General features: G+C 37.4%; 1 protein-coding gene across 7 annotated transcripts in view; it reads left to right on the top strand.

The window, feature by feature from the left end:
- Positions 1-19401, top strand: part of Fat3 (FAT atypical cadherin 3) — a 658782-nt gene that overhangs the window by 281582 nt on the left and 357799 nt on the right. For all 7 annotated transcript variants that reach the window (XM_045144958.1, XM_045144957.1, XM_045144960.1 and 4 more), the window contains exon 3: positions 9271-9585. In XM_045144958.1, coding sequence (XP_045000893.1) covers positions 9271-9585 — 315 coding nt within the window. The remainder of the gene's footprint in view (positions 1-9270; positions 9586-19401) is intronic.

The following is a 19401-nucleotide window of genomic DNA, read 5'->3' as shown; positions in this document are numbered from 1 at the left end:
GTGAAATTCAGAATGCATTCTCTTGAGAAAAGAATATGTGAGCTGTATACTTTCATTATTTTATTAGGACCTTATTGGAGGTTGTTACTCCTTATGGGGTTGTAAGGATGAGATTTGTATCTGCCTAGATATAGCTTTACTTGCAGTTTTCTTACCTGATATGAGAAATGAGAAAGTTTTCCTTTGCGTTGGAGGAAAAAAGAAATCCCTGTTTTGTTTTGTTTTGTTTTGTTTTTTAATCCTACAATGTTTCACAATGAGAGAGAGTTCAAATCACTGGAGCTCATATTGAAGAATAGGTATTGAGCTATTCTGCCCTACTCACAAGGGAAAAGGTGTCATTGTGGGTGTGCAGGTCAGGAACACATGCCAGAGCAGCTACTGGACTCATTTCTGTTTAGGGAATATTTGATACAATTCTAGCTTCTTGAAATAGAAAAACCTTTTCTAAGCAAAACTCAAATTCCCAGTCCAAATATTCAAAGACCACAGACTGTGCTGTGTTGCAAACCTGGTAGCAAATAAGTCCAAAAATTGGATTATAGTGCGGCCAATATCTGACAGCACATTCACTTTCAGGTGTTGATGATTCAAGAGCCAAAGGTTATGTTCTGACATTTTATTTAAAAACTCCACATTTTTCAAGCCTGAAGAATTTGGTGCTGTGGCCATATTTTAATTTAGCTAGAGTTTTGCATCAAGTTCAATCTTAACAGCAGAATTGCCAGCAGCATCTCTGTCAATAATGCTTTGTCTTGCCATAGTCATGATATTTTTGTCAATGAGTTGAATGATTAAAATACAAACAGGAATGACCTAAAAGTTCTCATTTATAAAATCAGTTAATTTTCCAACATTAAAAATTGTAGTGTTTAATTTTTGTGTTTTTTTCCAATAAATAACCCTAATAACATAAAGATTAGAATGCTGATAGTAGGGCTAGAGTGATGACTTAGCAACTAAGGAACTTGCCTGTGAAGCCTAAGCACCCAAGTTCAATTCCCCAGTACCTACATAAGCCAGATGCATAAAGTGGCATATACATCTGGAGTTCATTTGCAGTTGCAGTGGCTAGAAGTCCTGGAGCACCCATTTCCCTCTCTCTCTCTCTCTTTCTCTCTTTCTCCCTACCCCTTTCTCTAATAAATAAATAATTCAAAAAGAAAAGAAATAATTGGTTTACACATCACAGATGAACTCTTTCTTAAAAGGAGGTAGTTGGACATATTTAAAAATATACTTGCCTTCCAACTCAATACCTTCAACATCTAGGAAATTACCTTAAAAATTAATTGCAGAAATATACAGGACAAAATACTCCTCTAAGTATGAGTTTTAATTAGTGAAAATAATTTAAAATGTGTTAACAAATGACCAGCAAAAGGAGCATCATTAAATAAATAATAAAGTTCACATGCATATTTCAAACACTATTTATTAAACATCCATTGCATGTGATCCAATGTTGCAGAGTTTATAATAGTAATAGAACAGATGACATTCTTAGGCCTATAGATACTATTTCTGATGTAATATTGGGCTAGTAGACAAGCAAACATCTACATACACTAATTGCAAGTGAATTATATAATGACCTCAAGTTTCATACATTTTCCTGCTAATATCATAATTTCATTCTTCTTCATAACTGAATAAAACTCATTGTCACTATATAATATGCTTTCCTTATATATGTATCTGTTGATACACATAGAGGCCAGTTCCATAGCTTGGAAAATGTGAATAATGCAATAATAAACATGGATGTGCAAATATCTCTGTGGTACATAAATATTTCCAACTTAGAGTTCCCAGAGTAGATATCTAGGAATAGCATAGCTGATAATATGCATATACTTTTAGTTTGATGGAGAATTTCTATATTGACTTCCATAGTGGTTTCACTAATTTACAATTTTACCAACAATGTGTCATATTAATTGGAATAAGTCAGTATTAGAAAGACACGTATGTGGAATCATATTTCCCTCATAAGTGGAACTTATAGATATTACACACACACACACACACACACACACACACACACACACACATTTATATGGCATGAATGTGGAATTAAGAATATTTTGGAAGAAGGGAACAAGCAGGAAGAAAGAAATAGGACAAGAGAGAGTAGTATATGGGTAAATATGAGCAAAACACCTGACAGATATGAATGAAAATGTCACAAGACACACAATTTTGTACAATGAGTATGTGCTAATAAATATAAGTAACATATTATTCACCAATATGCAAATATGCCCAGTATCTTGTTACATACGGCATTTAACCTTATGCAGGTACAAGGAGATGTGTGTGTGGGATGTGCTGGAGACAAGCCAGCACTGGTGAGAGGTATGCATGGAGTTGAGAAAGAACTCCATGTACTCATAAACAGATCTAGTCATAGAGACTGACTGCTAAACTTGGAGTTTAACAATGCAGAGAAGAGCTTGGGATACAGATCAGGGTGCTTGCTAGCATGCACAGGGTTCTGGGGTTGATCTCCAGTGGCTAAAAACTTTAAAAACAAGTGTTTGGAAATGTTAGCATTAGAGGAGATTGGGTGAAGGGAGCAGAAGACTCTGAACATTTCCTTACACCTTCTAGTTAATCTAAAATTACTTCAGACTAAGGAGGCAAATTGATAAAATAGGAATTTGGGGTGTCTTTGAGATCAACAAAGCTATTCTTGTTTCTTTTTTATTTTTATTAATTTTTTATATTTATTTATTTGAGAGAGAGAGAGAGAGAAACTGGCAGAATAGGGTTGGGGGGGGGAGAGAAAATGGGCATGCCAGAGCCTCCAGCCACTGCAAAGAATTCCAGACACACGTGTCCCCTTGTGCATCTGGCTTATGTGGGTCCTGTGGAATCAAACCAGGGTCCTTTGGCTTTGCAGGCAAATGCCTTAACTGCTAAACAGTCTCTCCAGCTCTATCCTTGATTCTTTACTGGGTTTTAGCCCAGTCACTAGTGTATGGCCAGTCGCAGTTACACAAACTTCTATTGAGTCAGCAGCCTTCACATTCTTGTCTTTTGATTTTAGTGAATGATATTCACAGACCATAGAAGTTGAAGTTCAGGAAGATTTTATTATAGATTTTAAGAGATGAAAAGAAGGCAGAGCTCCTATCCATCAGGAAGGGGATGTGCAGAGATAGACAGAACCCATCTGGTGAACCTGATTAAGGTCTTTTATGAGAATTCACTAGATGGGGTGAAGCTAGCTGGTCAGTGAAGCCCCCATGCCAGGTGTCCAGCTATTTAGCGGAACTGTTTTAGGAAAGAAGGGATAAAGACCAGGTTTCTAGGGAAGGAGTAATCTTGTAGGAAAAATGGACATAAGAAAATCTGAATTCACCCTTGTAGGATCAAGGATATTTTTCATTTTTTGTCACTTTTAGATTATGTTTGGGTACCCTGATAACCATGAACTCCCACACTCACTGTTAATGAACTTTTAATTGCTAGTTAATATTTTGACTGACTAGAAATAAAGATTAAATATATTATACATAAGTAAACTGATTATTACAAATACAAAAGTACAATATGTCATCAGAGCATTCCTAAAGTTTTGTTTTAATTCATTTTTAACTGCCATACATCTCTTAGTAGGGTGATTTCTCCATGATGAAAATATCCCTAAGTTCTATGTTAACCCCAAAGCATTTTCTAAACCCTAAATTGACAGCTTGTTGGAGATGCTATGGGAGTTTCAATATCATTATTTTGGGTTAACTTGTCACTTGAAACTTGGCATGAGGCATGTTGGAATATTGTTAGAAAGCTCATATTGTGACTAACTTAGCATGTTGTATGAATGGTTCCATTTACCTTTTCCTTTTGTGTCACAGGATATAAGTATGTAGATATCTATATTAGTCTAATATTTATAAATTAAATGGGTAGCTTATAAATGTTTCACACTAGGATGAATGAACACACCCTCACACTGAATCCAGTTCTATAGAAATAAATAATAAATGTAAATGTGCATCTTCTCATATGGTTGACCATGAGAATGCCTAAGAAATTCTGGTGTGCAATCGCATCTATTAAACAGCAACTGAAGATAATTCAGGAAAAGGACATTTTGCATAAGCGTATCTAAAAAATATAGACAACTACCCTGCCCCCCAAAATAAAAATAAGAGAACTAAGAAAACTTTAAGATGGCCTCTTCAAAAATATGATGATCATAGGTAACCTTCTCAATTGCTTCTGCTTTGAGCATTTTGGTGGTAAGTGAAGCAGGAGCCATGGGATGTGCTTCTGTCTGGGATATTCACTTCCTACTGAATAGCAGTACATGGAACTTTCTGGAAGTTCCTTGAGGATGGATTCCTTTTCTGCGAGATATTAATGAAGATGCATTCCTACCTACATACTACATACTTCTGTAAATGCAGAGAGGCCAAAACAACTGATATAGAGAAAGAGAATAGGATGAAGAAGGAACTATAAGTCAACAGAACACTAGCATACAAGTAATAAATTCTTAGATTTGCTTTTAAAAGCCCTGGAGAAACATGGTCTTCTTCTGGTACTTGAAGAGCCTTCATAGTTGAAAGGTTGCTTACTAACTCATTCTTCTTTGCTTTGGGATATAAGTATGTCTATAGGTAGAAATTGCATTGGAAATAATGAAGAGCACATTTTTGCCTCAACATAAAACAGTTTGAACTACCTAAATCTGCCTGGTCCATAGAGGGGACTTGATGTGAAAGTCTGTCCTCTGATAAGACATGGCCATTGCTGTTTTGAAGCAGGGAAGCTGTGATTACCAGCATGTAACCCTCATAAGATATTCTCTTAAAAAGCCACAAAGAGTTTGGAGAGTTTCATTCCAGGCCCTTCTAGCTTTCAGGGTTTCCATTTAAGGGTGATGTTTTCCTGTGAACCGGATACCAGCACAAAGGAGAAGGAGACCAACGCAGAGAAAAATCAACTCCTACCAAATCAGAGAGCCAGAGCCTCAGAGGCCCCCGACACCTCAGCACTGAAGCAGACCAAAAATGAACCCAACATGGCTCAGGGAAATTTTGCGGAAGAGGGGGCGGAAAGAATGTCAGAGTCACATGTTGGGTCATGATTTGCAGAGACATTTATTATACCAATAACTGGGGGCTAACTCCACAATTCATGACCCATTTACATCAAAAAGGAGGGCCCAATGGGAGGGGTAGATCACAGATGAGCCTAAACAATGGACTGTATTTACTGAAAAGAAAACTAATAAATTAAATTAAAAAAAAAAAGCCACAAAGAGTTTACCAGACCCAAAACACTTCTCTTCTCCCCAAGGGTAAATAAGTGTTGAACCATCATTGCCATCATTAGTGGGGAGACTTGCTCCGTTTTATAGTCACACATAAATTGTTTATGCTACTGTAAGTAACCCCTATTAAGCTCATTTGTTCATCAAGCTAGCCTTGCGTGGAATCATTTCATTGGTCTACTTTTGCCTTCCCTATCTGGCATGACTAGACACAGACTTTCCAGGAAAAATAACACAGCAATATTCTATCTCCCAACTTAAAACAGACGCTGAGTTCTGGGTCACAGGCCTGTGGTAAGAACACTTTCATTAGTGAGTCAGTTGTACCTAGTGTTGTCATAGGTCCTTTCCAGCTCTTGTTGAGAGAGTTCGGCTGGTTCATAATTTACACAGTGTTACCTAGCTCACTGCTGATTCAGTGCCATGAGCAGGTATTTACATTAGTGGTTTATCTACCAAAGGCTCTGTCATTATAAAATGAATTGTTTATCAATAGGCAGATGGGAAGAGACACGTTTTGGTAGATGAGCAATCCAGGACTACATTAGTAATGGGCCAAGAATAGATCACAGATATTTTTTATTCTGCACATTTTTATGAGTCAAAATAAACTCTCGGTAAACTGAATTAGTCTGAATTAGTTCTGTTTTTTTTTTTTTTTTTTTTTTTTTTTTTTAGATATAACAAGTTCTACCAAGAAGTATTTTTTTATGATTTCTATAGTCAGTGTACAGAACCCAAATAAAATATAATAGCAACTGTATATTATCTGCTTAATTAATGACAACTCCTCTATCAGAGGAGAAAACTGCATGTGAAAATGAATTTGAATGAATGGATTTGATATCATAAGATTAAGAAGACACTGGAGTTTTTATTAACACGGGCTTCAAGTCTGACAGACCAATGTGTGAAACTAAATCTTAAATTTGTTGGCTGAGTGAACACTGACAAGTTAGTTAACCTAAATCTGTTTCCTTATCTATAAATGTAGATGAAATATCAGAACTGTCTCATGTGTGCTTACACAACTAATCTATTTGCTGAATGAATGAAAGGTATGAAACATCTATGTGGAACATTCTAAAGCATTTATTGTTTCTAAAAAGTGCAAATAATAATAGTTAAACATGTTTGCTGAAGGACACCAGTATATATCTATCAATTGTATTTTATCTGTTAGCAAAATTAAATGAAAATGAAATTAAAACAGAAATGTCATTTACAATAGCATAAAATATGAGATATTTGGAATACATGTTGTTAAGAAATACAAGGTCTAGATACTGAATGCATCCATTGCTAAAAGAAATAAAAGAAGAAAAACAAATGGAGATGAACATCATTGCCATGGATCAGGAAACTTGTCATCATTACAAATTCCTTCTGAATTGATCAGGAGGATCAATGCAATTCCACTAAAAACCTAAGAAGTTATTTTTCGGTCTTCTATGAGTTATAAATTGTTTCTGTAATTCACATGGCAATACAAAAAGCCTGGATTAGCACCAATAATTTTGAAGATAATAAGCAATTGTCTTCAAAGGATTTATCCTTCCTGATAATCAAAGTGTACTATAAAAGTAGGCATGTTAATTCAGATAATGTGATTATGACATAAAGATGAATAGACTTATTAATTGAACAAAATAGAAGATTCATTCTTATGTAGTGAATGCAATTTTTGATAAAGAGAAAAAGATAATCCAATAAAGAATAGATCCTCTTTTCAATCTGTTCTTTGGAATAGTGAACACACACATTTGAACACACATATACATACGCATACCATATGTACATATACATAAAAAACTCAAAAACCCAATCTTAATCATAGGAAAAAACATTATCTTAAGTGCATACACTTTAGAATATATCTAATTCCTACTTTTCAAAACAAGTAATGAAGTATTCATGGTAGTTATCATAACACTAAAATGTTTATGACATGTGATAATAATAAACTTTGGTTACCCTCAAAGGTCATGAGAACTTCATTTGTAGCTGTAGCTCATCATTAGTTTTGAGAGCCTAGAAGATGGTTGTCTGTTCTCACTGGCCATCACTGTGGAGACTTAAGTGAATCTCGTCATGTATTTTGGAATAGTTTAATTTTTTTTCCTCAAAATTTGTCATAGAATTGATGCCTGGAGACCGTGTTCCAAGATACTTATTTATAGTTACAGTTACTGAGTAAATATAGTTGTGTTCACATTTTATTTTAATAAGAGGTAATTCTAATTTTCTGGGAATGCATCTGATTCTGCATGTCTTTCATCCAAGGACTTCTCACAATCACTCAAGGTCCAAAGCCTGGTATATAGCAGCTTCTAATTTGACAGGTTGAAGAAAAGAGAATTAAATGACTTCTGGGGATGACAGAGTGATGCTGTGAATGCAAATATGCCTGTGAGTGTGCATGTGCTTCTGTGTATGCGGACATGTACATGCACAGCAGGTGCTCAAGCAGCATGACGACCAAGGCTGACCTGACTCTTCTGATTTTCTTATTTATTAAGTTATATTCTCCTTTCAATGGCTTACTTTGTGCTCTCACCAAAGACCTGGTACTTGCATGAATTGTGTCTTACTGGCAAGGTACAAATATAATGCTGCATTCTGCAAGAAGAGAAGAGGGGAAAACAGCAAATATGATAGTCAATCTCAAACTTCCGATCTCCAGTTGTCCCCTGCTTGGGGTGCTATTACTATTGTCAAATGGTATTCTCACTCACATAGATGTAACGTTCACTTGGCCTCTGCTACATTAGGTGTGGGGTGTGGTTATGTCTGCCAAGGTTATGCTATTGTATAACTGATTCACATAGATGTAACATGTCCTCAGTCTCTCATGCACTGTAAACATTTTGCCATTCTTGTCATACATTTTATGATCACCAGAGATGGGAACAAGCTTTGTATGCTTATACTAAACACCTCATCAGAGTCAAATAAGTACCAAATACTGGATCATAGATTTGGAACTGCAGAATTCTAGCCATTCAAGCAGGATTTCTTCAACAATCAGACAAGGGACCTTTGGCAAGATGCCATCTTGCTGACACCATCAATAAACTAGAATTATATGCAGAAGTTGATATTCTACGAAATCCTGCATATTTGGATCCTTAGTGAATGTTGTTTCTCTTGACATTATGGTAGTAGATTCTTCACTTCCTCTTATATGTTACTTCCTGTTATATGGCTCCAATCCAGATGCAACAGAGCCCTGCTAGCTGTGAGCAATGCCATCATCTCCTCAACACAGGTCTGATTTGAGATCCACTTTTCCCACAGACAGGAAGACTAGGCCCTTGTCATATTGGCTTCTCTGGTGTCCAACACTGGGTCCAATGGATGTATATAAGTGTGTATAAATGGGCTGACAGGTCTCACTCCAAATTTGTCTCATGTTCATGTGTGAACACTTTTTGTGACCTGTGTCCATCATCCCAGCTCACACCTTCCTACATTTTGCTCCAGTTTAGATAGAGCCTTGTTTCCTGTCAATTTCCACCCACAGACTTACAGAGCTTCCAGTTTCCTAACAATATTTCCATGGCTTTGATTGCTCTGTGCACATTTCACAATAGAAACCATGATGAATGACAAGCTGCACACACATGGATGTATACATATCCAGCTGTGTCTCCAGGCCCAATACCTTATCTACCATGTTAATATCAAGATAGTCATATCTCCACCAAGTTTATAAGATCTTTATTCTTTCTGTCAATAAATATGCCATACTGTGTTCTTAACCATTCTCTTCTTTCTTTAAATTCTATTATTTGTTACCTTCATTCTAATGCAACATTTGCATTTCCTTGTATAAAGAGAGTTTTATTATTTTATTCTTATATTATTTTTCTGTTCATCATTTCCTATATGCCAAGATGATATGCACAGCCCTCAGGAATGTGATCTAATTTAGTTAATGTGTCCACTTGCTGAAGCTTCATGATTCCTCTGCTTTCTCCTAGGTGTCATCACTGCTGCAGATATTCTGGATCGAGAGACTACAGGGTCATACTGGTTAACCGTGTATGCCACAGACCGAGGTGTTGTCCCTCTGTATTCTACCATTGAGATCTACATAGAAGTTGAAGATGTGAATGACAATGCCCCTTTGACCTCAGAACCTATTTATTATCCTGTTGTCATGGAAAATTCTCCCAAGGATGTATCTGTCATTCAAATCCAGGCTGAGGATCCTGACTCCAGTTCCAATGAGAAGCTGACATACAGGATTACAAGTGGAAATCCTCAGAACTTTTTTGCCATCAATACAAAAACAGGTAAGAGAATACTTGCAGGGTCTTACAACTTGGCAGTCTGGCTCCTGGGTTGCTTACTTGGCTCTTGTTTCACTGACTTATTTATTTTGTTGTACGAGAATAGAATCTTAATTTTTGGAGAAAATTTCTGTGAAGTGGAGTGTTCCATGTACCTGTGAGGGATATTTTAATTCCATCTGACTCTGAAGTGAAAGCCTTAGATTTGCTTTACTCCTCATAAAATGTGGTTGCTAGATCACTAGGATCACCAGCTGTCCCTTCCCTTTCTCCTTCTTGGGAGTAAGTCACTTGGCTGGTGTTGGGTTCTTTTGGTGACCTGGCTTTTTAAATTCTAGGAACTTGTTCCTTGCCTGGTCTCACTCCAACTTTCTATAAATAACCCTCATAAAGTCTTAACTCTAAGCCACTGATGGTTCCTATGCTGTCCATTAATGAAGTAACAATGTTCAAAAGAACTTCAACTGTCTAAATCTTAAAATAAGCCAAACTTTAATTTCTATGTGCTATAATAAAAGTTTAATTTATTGAGTATCCAAGAGCCCACTGGTCTAAGGGCAGATTTGGTGTTACACTGAATCCATCTTGACAAGGATACATGCTGGAAAATTCTGGTCACTACAGAGCTTTACTGCTTTCATATGATTTGCCACTTTTGACCTGAAAAGAGGAGTCAGATAGTTAGGGAAAGTGTGATGAATAGGGCTCTAATGAACTGAAGCTTATAATAATATGAATGTATGTGGCCCTGGGCAGATAAATTGATAGCGGCCATGAGTTAGGACAGGATAACATTTATTGGGGATGTAGTTAGCCTTACTGATGAACTACTGGTAAAGTTAATAATTATTCCTCCTGCCTTCATTTGTTAAAGGAGAAGGGTTCTACTGACCACATGCACTTTATATCACCTATCACAATATTGCAAGGACAATCACCTACAAAAAGCAACTTATGGAAGGAAAAAGGCTTTAATTTTGTGTATAGTTCCAGATGAGAGAGGTATAATCAGGGGAAGTAGTGGCCAGGTGTAAGGGGAAGCTGTAGTCCCACTAGCAGGTAGGAAGGAGAGAGAAAACAGCAAACGGTGCTGAACTGTGAAACCTCAAATGCAACCCCAGTGTCCCAGTTATTCCATTTAGGTTCCACATTTTTGGATGTTTTCACAAACTTCCTTCCACTAGCTAGGAATTAAGTGTTCAAACACAAGACCCTGTAGGGGAATTTTACATTGAAACCAGCACACACTTTGTAAATATTAAAATATCAGGCTAGAGAGGTAGCTTAGTGGTTGAGGTGCTTTGCCTGAGAAGCCTAAGGACCAATGTTCAACTCCTCAGATGCCACTTAAGCCAGATGCTCAAAGGTGAGTCAAGCACAAGGTTGCACATGCCCACTATGTAGGGAAAGCATCTGGAGTTCAATTACAGTGACTGAGGCCCTGACATGCCAATTCTTTCTCCCCCGACCCCAAGCTCTTGCTATCTCTAAAAAAATAAAAATACATCAAATTCCCATTACCAGATTTGAAAGTAATGCAGAATTAAAAAAATAATGTTTACCTAATTTTGAGTCTGTCATTTTATTAAGCAGGCACATATATTCTAACAGTATTGAATCAGTATTTGATTTGTGCTTTATTATAAGACAAAAGGGTGGCAACCAGCTGGCAGTGTCTACCTGTGATCATTTGTGCTAAAACTAGAGAACTCAGGGATCAGGGGCCTGAGCCAGTCTCTAAGAACCCCACTAAGTGAGGAATGTCCACCTGTACCTGAAGCACAAACCGGGGTACAATATAGGAAAGCCCCTTCTGGTTCACTCTGTGTTATAATGTAGCTCTATCAAATGTGGAGATAGAATAAGGAATTCAAACACTTTACAAACAGAACAGTCAGAGCAGGAGGAGAATGAGAGAGAGTGAGCAGAGGACAAGGAAAAAAGATAATCTCAGTAAATAATCCCAATGGCAGAGATTACTTCATAGTCCAACTGAGAGGAATCAGACATTCCTCAGTTAGGTATTATGTCTTCCATCTTGATCCTGTTGCCACTTGAGTCATTAGTGGTGGTCTGGCAACCTGTATTTGATTTAAATGGCATTGTGGAGGGACAGTTTCAAGTGCATTTTCCTCTGCTTAGAGGAAAAGATAAAGAATGGCTATCCCAGATATGAATGTGGGCTTAATGTGAAGAACTTAAAATAGATTTATACATTGTGTATAATGAAATAACCAAAACTATCTTTCATATAACTCTTAAAAGTTTGACATGAATTTTCAGAGAGCCGTGTATTGTTACAATTTGGCTTACATTGCATAATAAGAGTTTCCTTATTCATATTTTCTATCTCTGCTGTAGGCTTGTATGAAACATTAGTTCCAGGAATTTGTGCCATCTTATTTGTCTCATTGTCTAAAATAAATCCAGAGCATGACTTAGTTTTCAACACATAATAAGAAAATGGTACATTTTGTTTATTCAATTATTAAGCATTTAGTGTGTCTATGTGTTGTATTATAAAATATAACAAATGATACCATAAACTGAGGATGTGTTTTGAAAATGGGTGTTGTAGTGCATGCCTTTAGTCCCAGCAAACAAGCAGGAGGCAGAGGTATTAGGAGCACAGTGAGTTCAAGGCTACCCTGAGACTACATAGTGAATTTCAGGTCAGCTTGGACTATAGAGTAAGTGGACCTCAAAAAATCAGGAAAAAAAAAATTCTTGGCCGGGAGTGGTGGCGCACGCCTTTAATCCCAGCACTCGGGAGGCAGAGGTAGGAGGATCATCATGAGTTCAAGGCCACCCTGAGACTACAGAGTTAATTCCAGGTCAGCCTGGACCCGAGTGAGACCCTACCTTGAAAAAAAAATTCTTTGCAGCGGCTCCCAAGACCTTATCACTGAAGCAGACCTGAAATGAGCCCAACATGGCTCAGGGAAATTGGCAGAAAGGGGTGGGGACATGGAAAGAATGTTAAAGCCACATGTTGGGTCATTATGCACAGAGACTTTGCCTCTTACCCATAACTGATGGCTATCCTCATAATGCATGATCCATATTCCCCAATGAGGAAGGTCTCTGTGGAGGGGGAGGACAGGGACGAGGCTAATGATGGTACCAACATGACTGTATACACAGTGTACATAACTAAGAAAAAAGTGTTTTGAACCTTTCAAGGTCCCAAATTAATATGAAAGTAACAGAATAGTTAATAAATACTTTTGATCTCAAAAATGAATGTAACAGTTGGCTATAGCAAGGAGATTCACTCCACATGGTGTTGGCAAGAGCTCTAATCAGGGAGGGCTTCATGGAAGAAGCGACAATTATGGTTAGAAATCCTGGGATTCAAATTTTTGCTATGTATTTCATAGTTGTCAAATTATATGAGTCACAATATAGAACACACACTAAATCAGGTAATCCTAGCTTTGTGACCTTGTGCAAGATACTAACTATATTAGTTACCTTTTCATTGTTGTGAAGAAATACCTGACAGAAAGTAGTTTAAGGAAGGAAAGGGTTTATTTCAACATATATTTATAAGAAATACACTCCATCAAGGTACAGAAAGGAAAGTCATGGCAACAGAAACTGGAGGCAGCTGCTCACATTGAATCCATACACAGGAAGCAGGGTGCCAAAAGGAAGCAGGGGCCAACCAGAGTGTTGGTAATCTCTTGTTGACAGCTTGATAGGATTTAAAATCACCATGGAAACCAATATCTCTGTACTATCTGGGAGAGATTTTCTAAATTAGGTTAACTAATATAGTAAGACCTACTTTACTGTGGGTGTTATTATTCCAGACAGAATATAAAGGAGAAACCAAGATGGGCAGCAGCATTCATCCTTCTATATTTTCCCCCTGCTGAAGGAGCACTGGCTTCCTGTTCCTGTCTGGCTTTCCCTGCCAATACCTGATGGATTCTACCTTCTGGAACTATAAATGGAAATGGCCTGTCCTTCCCTAAGTTGCTTCTGGTCCTGTATTTTGTCATAGCAATGAGAAATTAACTGACACAGCCAGTCCATCAGGCATCAAGCTCCTGAGCCCCTCACCCAGTTCCTCCAGCAAAGCTTTACTTCCTAAGACTTCCTCCATCTTCCTAACAGTGTCCTCAGCTAGGGGCCAGTATTTCAAACATATGCATCCATGGAGGACATTTTACTTGAAACACACAGCTCTGACCTTCTCTGGTGTTCAGAATATATAATTTTGACCCTATCTGCAATTCAGAACAGATTGTTACTTAGCAGTCTTCATGTAAAATGCTTACTACAATGCCTGGGATGGTGAATTCATCCTTTAAATGTTGATAGCCATCTGATTTACATTAATGGCAAGCAGATCATGTAATTTCTTTGGATATCAGTTTCTAATCTAGAAACATGATGTTTTTCACTCCTCAGTTACCATCGATGGAGAATGAGTATCATGATGTCTGTTGAGGCTGTTGGTAAACTCCAGATCTCTATAATCATTAATTATTATAAGTTATTTTAGTAGCTTTGTTTTGTTTCTAAAAGTAAATTTATTTATTTTTGATTCTCTCATGCATATATATATTGCATTTTGATCTCACTCTGCTCAATTATCCTCTCTATTTTCCTTTCCCCTTCTACTGAAACACTTTTCCTTCCATTCCTTATTTGTTTATTCATTTATTTACATTTAACTCACTGATTTATTAATAATAAGTAGCTACTAATAATAAGGTAATTTATTATATCAGTTACTTTCTTGTCACTGAAACAAAATACATGACCAGAAGCAGCTTGTGGAAGGAACATGGTTATTTAAACTTAAAGATTTGAGGAGAATATTTATCATGGCAGAGAAAGCATGGCAGGATCAGGAAGCTTGAGTCACATTGTCACATTTGTAGGGAGGAAGTAAAGAAAGCATGCTTTAAGATAGCATTCTGTAGTCCCACTTCCCATTCTCCCGCTCATATATTTTTTCTGCCTCTTGTTCCATAAGGAGCCTTCAAGGTATGGTTCTGTATGTCATGTTTAGCTATCAGGACACACTAGTTGCTTGTTCTTGGTTACTTTGCCATCTGTGGATTTCTGTGTTCACCTCTACTCTGCATGAAGAAGCTTTTGTGTTTGAGGCTTTGAGTATTACTGATATCACTCAGGATGATCTTTTACCAGTTTTCATTTTTCTTCTTTTGTGGTGCTGGGGCTCAGGTCTATGAATTTATACATTCCAAATACATGTCTGCTGAGGTACATTCCCAGATGCATTAATACAATACCAAGACCAGGCTCTTCTTGTTAAGTATGTTTCTCTAGGTATCATGGAAAGTGACAAAGACAGAGCACCTCTCTTAAAGGATGTCTAACTTTTTGGCATGTCTTTCTATTCTTAAAGTCACACATGTGAAATGGTTACATATAAGTAACATTTTTTCTATAATGAAATTAATTCATCAATGAAATGTATTTAATAAGATTATGCTTGTAACTGAAATGTTGGGTCTAATAAGCCAACCCTTATTCTTTTCTCTTTCTCTATTTTGTTCTAGAAATGTGATATATCAAAAATAGAGATTAAAATTATTAATGAAAATCCAGATTATGTTGATATTTACAGTCTACAACTTGCAGTTTATAACAGATGTCCCTGACTCAATAATTCAGAAAAATTTCTGATGGACCAAAAGACTCCTTTTACATTTTCCCTATAAAATTTAGAATCATGTACAATAAGTAGTCTTTGGACTTTCTTCAGTAGTTCTTACAACTTAAGAAAAATTAAAGCTTTTATGCTATGAGATTTTTTTTTCACCAATACATAGAACTCTTGATTAATTCTAGGCCCCATAATTGAGGTGTCTCAAACATAGCATCCTTGCTGGCTAGAGCATGCTTTAGGAGATGTGTCCATATGTGGTAAACAGGCTAGTGTTTAAGCCTCTTTAGAGGAACAGGAATTCTGCTTCCTTCCAGGATGTGTAGAGAAATGTAAGCTGGCTACTCACTTTCATCCAGACTGAGCTGGGGATAAGAGTGGGGAGCTCTTTTACAGCTTCAGAACATTTGCTTTAGTCATAACTTCTGTATCCACACTACTTAGCACAGGAATGACATGCCAGCATTCAGCAGAGCCCTGGGGAACCATTAGCTACTATTTTTCCAGTTCCATGTTCCTCGCTGCTATGAGCAGTTCCCATGGGGACTCTGCTGTCTCCTGGAAGGAATGCCTGCAAGGCAGCAATGCCTTGCTTTGCTGGTTGGTCTGGAGCATGGGGATCTTCCATTCAGTTTTATGAACTACATTTAACACTCTTTGTCTCTGATTCTGGTGTCAGAGAGGGTAATATGACAGAAGATGGTTTCTGCAATAAGGAAATTTAGCCCCATGGAAAAGAAAGGTCATCATACATGGTAAAAGGTAACTGTAAGAAAACATTCAAAATATGAACTGTTGAACTCTAGTCTGGGTAACATGAAAACCTGGGTGGGTAATTGAGGTGCCTCACAGCCTTGATGAGAGTCCTGAAGAAGAGACTGTTGTGCAAATACAGGAGGCTGCTCACACCACCCATGGAATGCAAACTAGAATATCTAAGGCCATACCACCCTAAATTACCTAACCACAAACTAGAAAAGCCAACCTCAAAGCTACCCAGAGGTACTTCAGCTGGTTTTAGAGGAATAACATCATTAGAAAAGTAATTATAGAAGATTCATAAATATCTAGTTTTATAAGTTACTAGGACTTCCAAAATGTCTCTTTTGTTTGGGGTTTGATAATATTTAAATTTCCAAGAATCTGGGGTTTTTATTTTAAATCATCCTTCTGAGGCATCTAATTCTTAAGAGATTATTTTGGAGGGGAAGAAGATACTGCTCTCTTACTTCTCCTTCACTAAACATAGGCTCAGGGTTGGTATGTTCTGTGTGGGTAGTGTGCATCTAAGAAACAGGGACTTTCCTTAATCCACACCATTCCATGGTTCATTATAAGGGCTTGGACTTTCCAAGTTCCTTTCTGAAATTGCTGTGTCTGCCCCTGATCTCTGACACTTGCTCTGTTCACTGGCATTACAGCTGCATTTGAGGAGTGATAAAGCTCAGCTCTCTGGTATAAACCTAAGTGAAGTACTTTTCCCCACTTCGACCCCATACACAGGTCATTTTAGGGGAAGGAACCTGTAAAAATTGTGTCTCCCATGGGAATGACTCAGATTTTACTGTAAAGTACTAATTCTTTTGGGTCTAGGCATGGCTTATTAAAGTATTAGATGATCCTAGGTATTTTTAATAAGCTCTAAATAACAGCATCTTGTCTTAATTATAATGTAAGAGATAACAGGTAAGTCTTAGCATTAATGAGAGAGGTAAGAGAGATATTCAGTCATGCCTCAGCTTGATAATCACCTGGTAGCCTATTAGATCGATTCCTGTGGAGGAACCTGGCAGTTTGTGTTTCTAACAAGATCCCAGGTGAAGCTGAAGTTGGTCCCCTGAGGAGCCTGAAGATGGCAAGGTGCTAAGATGCATCCCTAAGGACAAGAAAGCCAGCTTTATAAATTATCCCAACTCTCCTGCCCTGAAATACTAGCTTCGGATAATCAAATATGAATTCCAACCATTCTCTCACATGACCCTTAAATCATCCTTCATGTCCTTGCTTTATGGAATGGATAAAAATGAAAATTGGGTCTCTTTAATTCTCTGTATAAGCAAAACATCACACAGACTCCTACATGTTCTAGTTGATTTAAAAAAAAAAAAAAGAAATCAGTGTTACATAATGTTTGGATGGAGGATAGATGTGTATTCATTCTAAAATTGCAGAATGAATGTATTACTACATGGAGTTTAGACCTACTTCAATACATAGACAAGTACTATTTGATTTTATATAACATTGTAGCATGCAAGAATTAAAGACTGGTTTAAAAATAATTTGCTATATGAGGAGATCTAAAGCCTGTGCTTATGCACAGATGTGTAAGGATAATCTACTTAGAAAAATCATCTTTTCTAGGAAATCTTACCTTGTGTAGAATAACAGGGATTTGAAGGGGAAACAAAAAATGAGAGACAAGAGTACAAATAATAGGAATTTTTCTTCAGAGGGAACACTATGGGATCTTGTTGTTATTGTCTCTCATCCTTTTTTTTCTGGATGTGTGAGTCTTCCAAGAGGAAAGCTGAATTCTCTTGAGTTGGTAGGAATGGCAGCTGGATGATGTGTTGATATTCATAAGTCCTGAGCACAAAGCAGATAATGTGTCAAACGAGTATGTATGGAACCATAAATCACCCTTGCTCCTCTGTCCTGCCATGAAAGGAAGCCTTGTCCTATAGAACATTAAATTGTGTTCATTTAATCCAACAAATCCAGGAGAACAAATGGAGCCCATGCAGACTTATCATGTGGTAATTTAAAGTCAGCAGTGACCTTGCATCCCAGTAAATGTGCTCCAAGTGAACCAGGGCAAAGGGGTATCTCTATACTATCCTTCTCTGTACTGTCCTTCCTAGGGCCTGCCTTTGTCTTGCCACTTATTGCAGTTACCAATCATCAAGTACCATTTCAGTGCCTCAGCCTAATACTATTGACATGTTGTGTGAGATGAGTCTTTGATGAGGGGAGAAGTTTTATGCATCTTAAGATATTTAGCAGCATCCCTGGCCTCTTCTATGTCATTAGAACCTACCAATTCCCCCACTTGTTTTAAGGAGAATAACTCCAGACATTGTCAAGTAAAAGTCCCATAAGGGGAAAATCTCCCCAAATAGACCCGGACTAGAGTCTGTGTGATGCTGCATATCACACTGTTCCATATGAACATTTGAAAAATATCTTGTGCAAAACAAATGACAGGCCATAGAAACTTGATCATATTAATAACTTTTGAAGATATTTGTTGAATGTTATTATTATTATAAATTAAAATAAAATAAAGAAAAAGAATTCAATGCTACCTGTCATTTCCCTCTAACTCCAGGTTCCTTTTTTTCAAGGCCCTATGAATACTTAAAACCAAATTTAGTGGAGAAAAAGGGAACCATATAATAACGAAACTTCAAACATCATAAATGTGTATGAAATTATCTTTTTCTCTTAGTATTTGAGGAGGGTTTAGCTGGCAACAAACTTCTCATCTGGAGTCTGCATTGGGAAGCTTTCTCCACAAAACAGCATAAAGAGATTATTTTGAGAATTTTAGGGCTTATTCCCTTAAAAAACTTAAGCAGCTTCAAATCCCATTCCTGCTTAATGTTAAACTTTTGATGGATAATTGTATGATTGTTTCATTCCTGGAGTAAGCGCAGTTAGCAGTCCTGTAGCCATGTTGATACAAAGGCTCTCAGAGTCCATGGCATCTTGGGAGAGGGTGTTCTGAAAGTTTCCATGCCCCAGGGAACTGCCAGTGCCTTCCTGGGTTCATAGATCAGCAGCATGTTTGGGTTACATTATAGGATTGTGGAAGGTTGGAGACTTGACTTGGGCTGAGTGGAAAATCATACCACCATCAGCAATAGGGAAACATCTGACCCTAAACAAGTGCACATTCCAAAGGAAATGCTGCTGCTTAACCATCGGCAGGTGTTTCATTCTATCTATGATAAATGGACTTGGATTTTTCCACTAGTAGGATTACTAGGAAAAGGATTTCAAGGTGCTAGCTCTTCATAATTAGAGTAAGATGGAGACTTCAGATGAGAGGAAGTGAGGAGCGTGCAGTGGAGGCTGAATGATAAAAACTTACAGGAATGTAACTGTGGCTGGGGATGGACATGGCAGAGGTTCTGCCTGGCACAATGTGCTGGGAATCCCAGAAGTTG

This window comes from Jaculus jaculus, chromosome 3, assembly GCF_020740685.1.
Source record: "Jaculus jaculus isolate mJacJac1 chromosome 3, mJacJac1.mat.Y.cur, whole genome shotgun sequence".
NCBI classification, from domain to species: domain Eukaryota; kingdom Metazoa; phylum Chordata; class Mammalia; order Rodentia; family Dipodidae; genus Jaculus; species Jaculus jaculus.
Note: the sequence above shows the minus strand (reverse complement) of the source record. Positions and strands in the feature narration are given on the sequence as shown.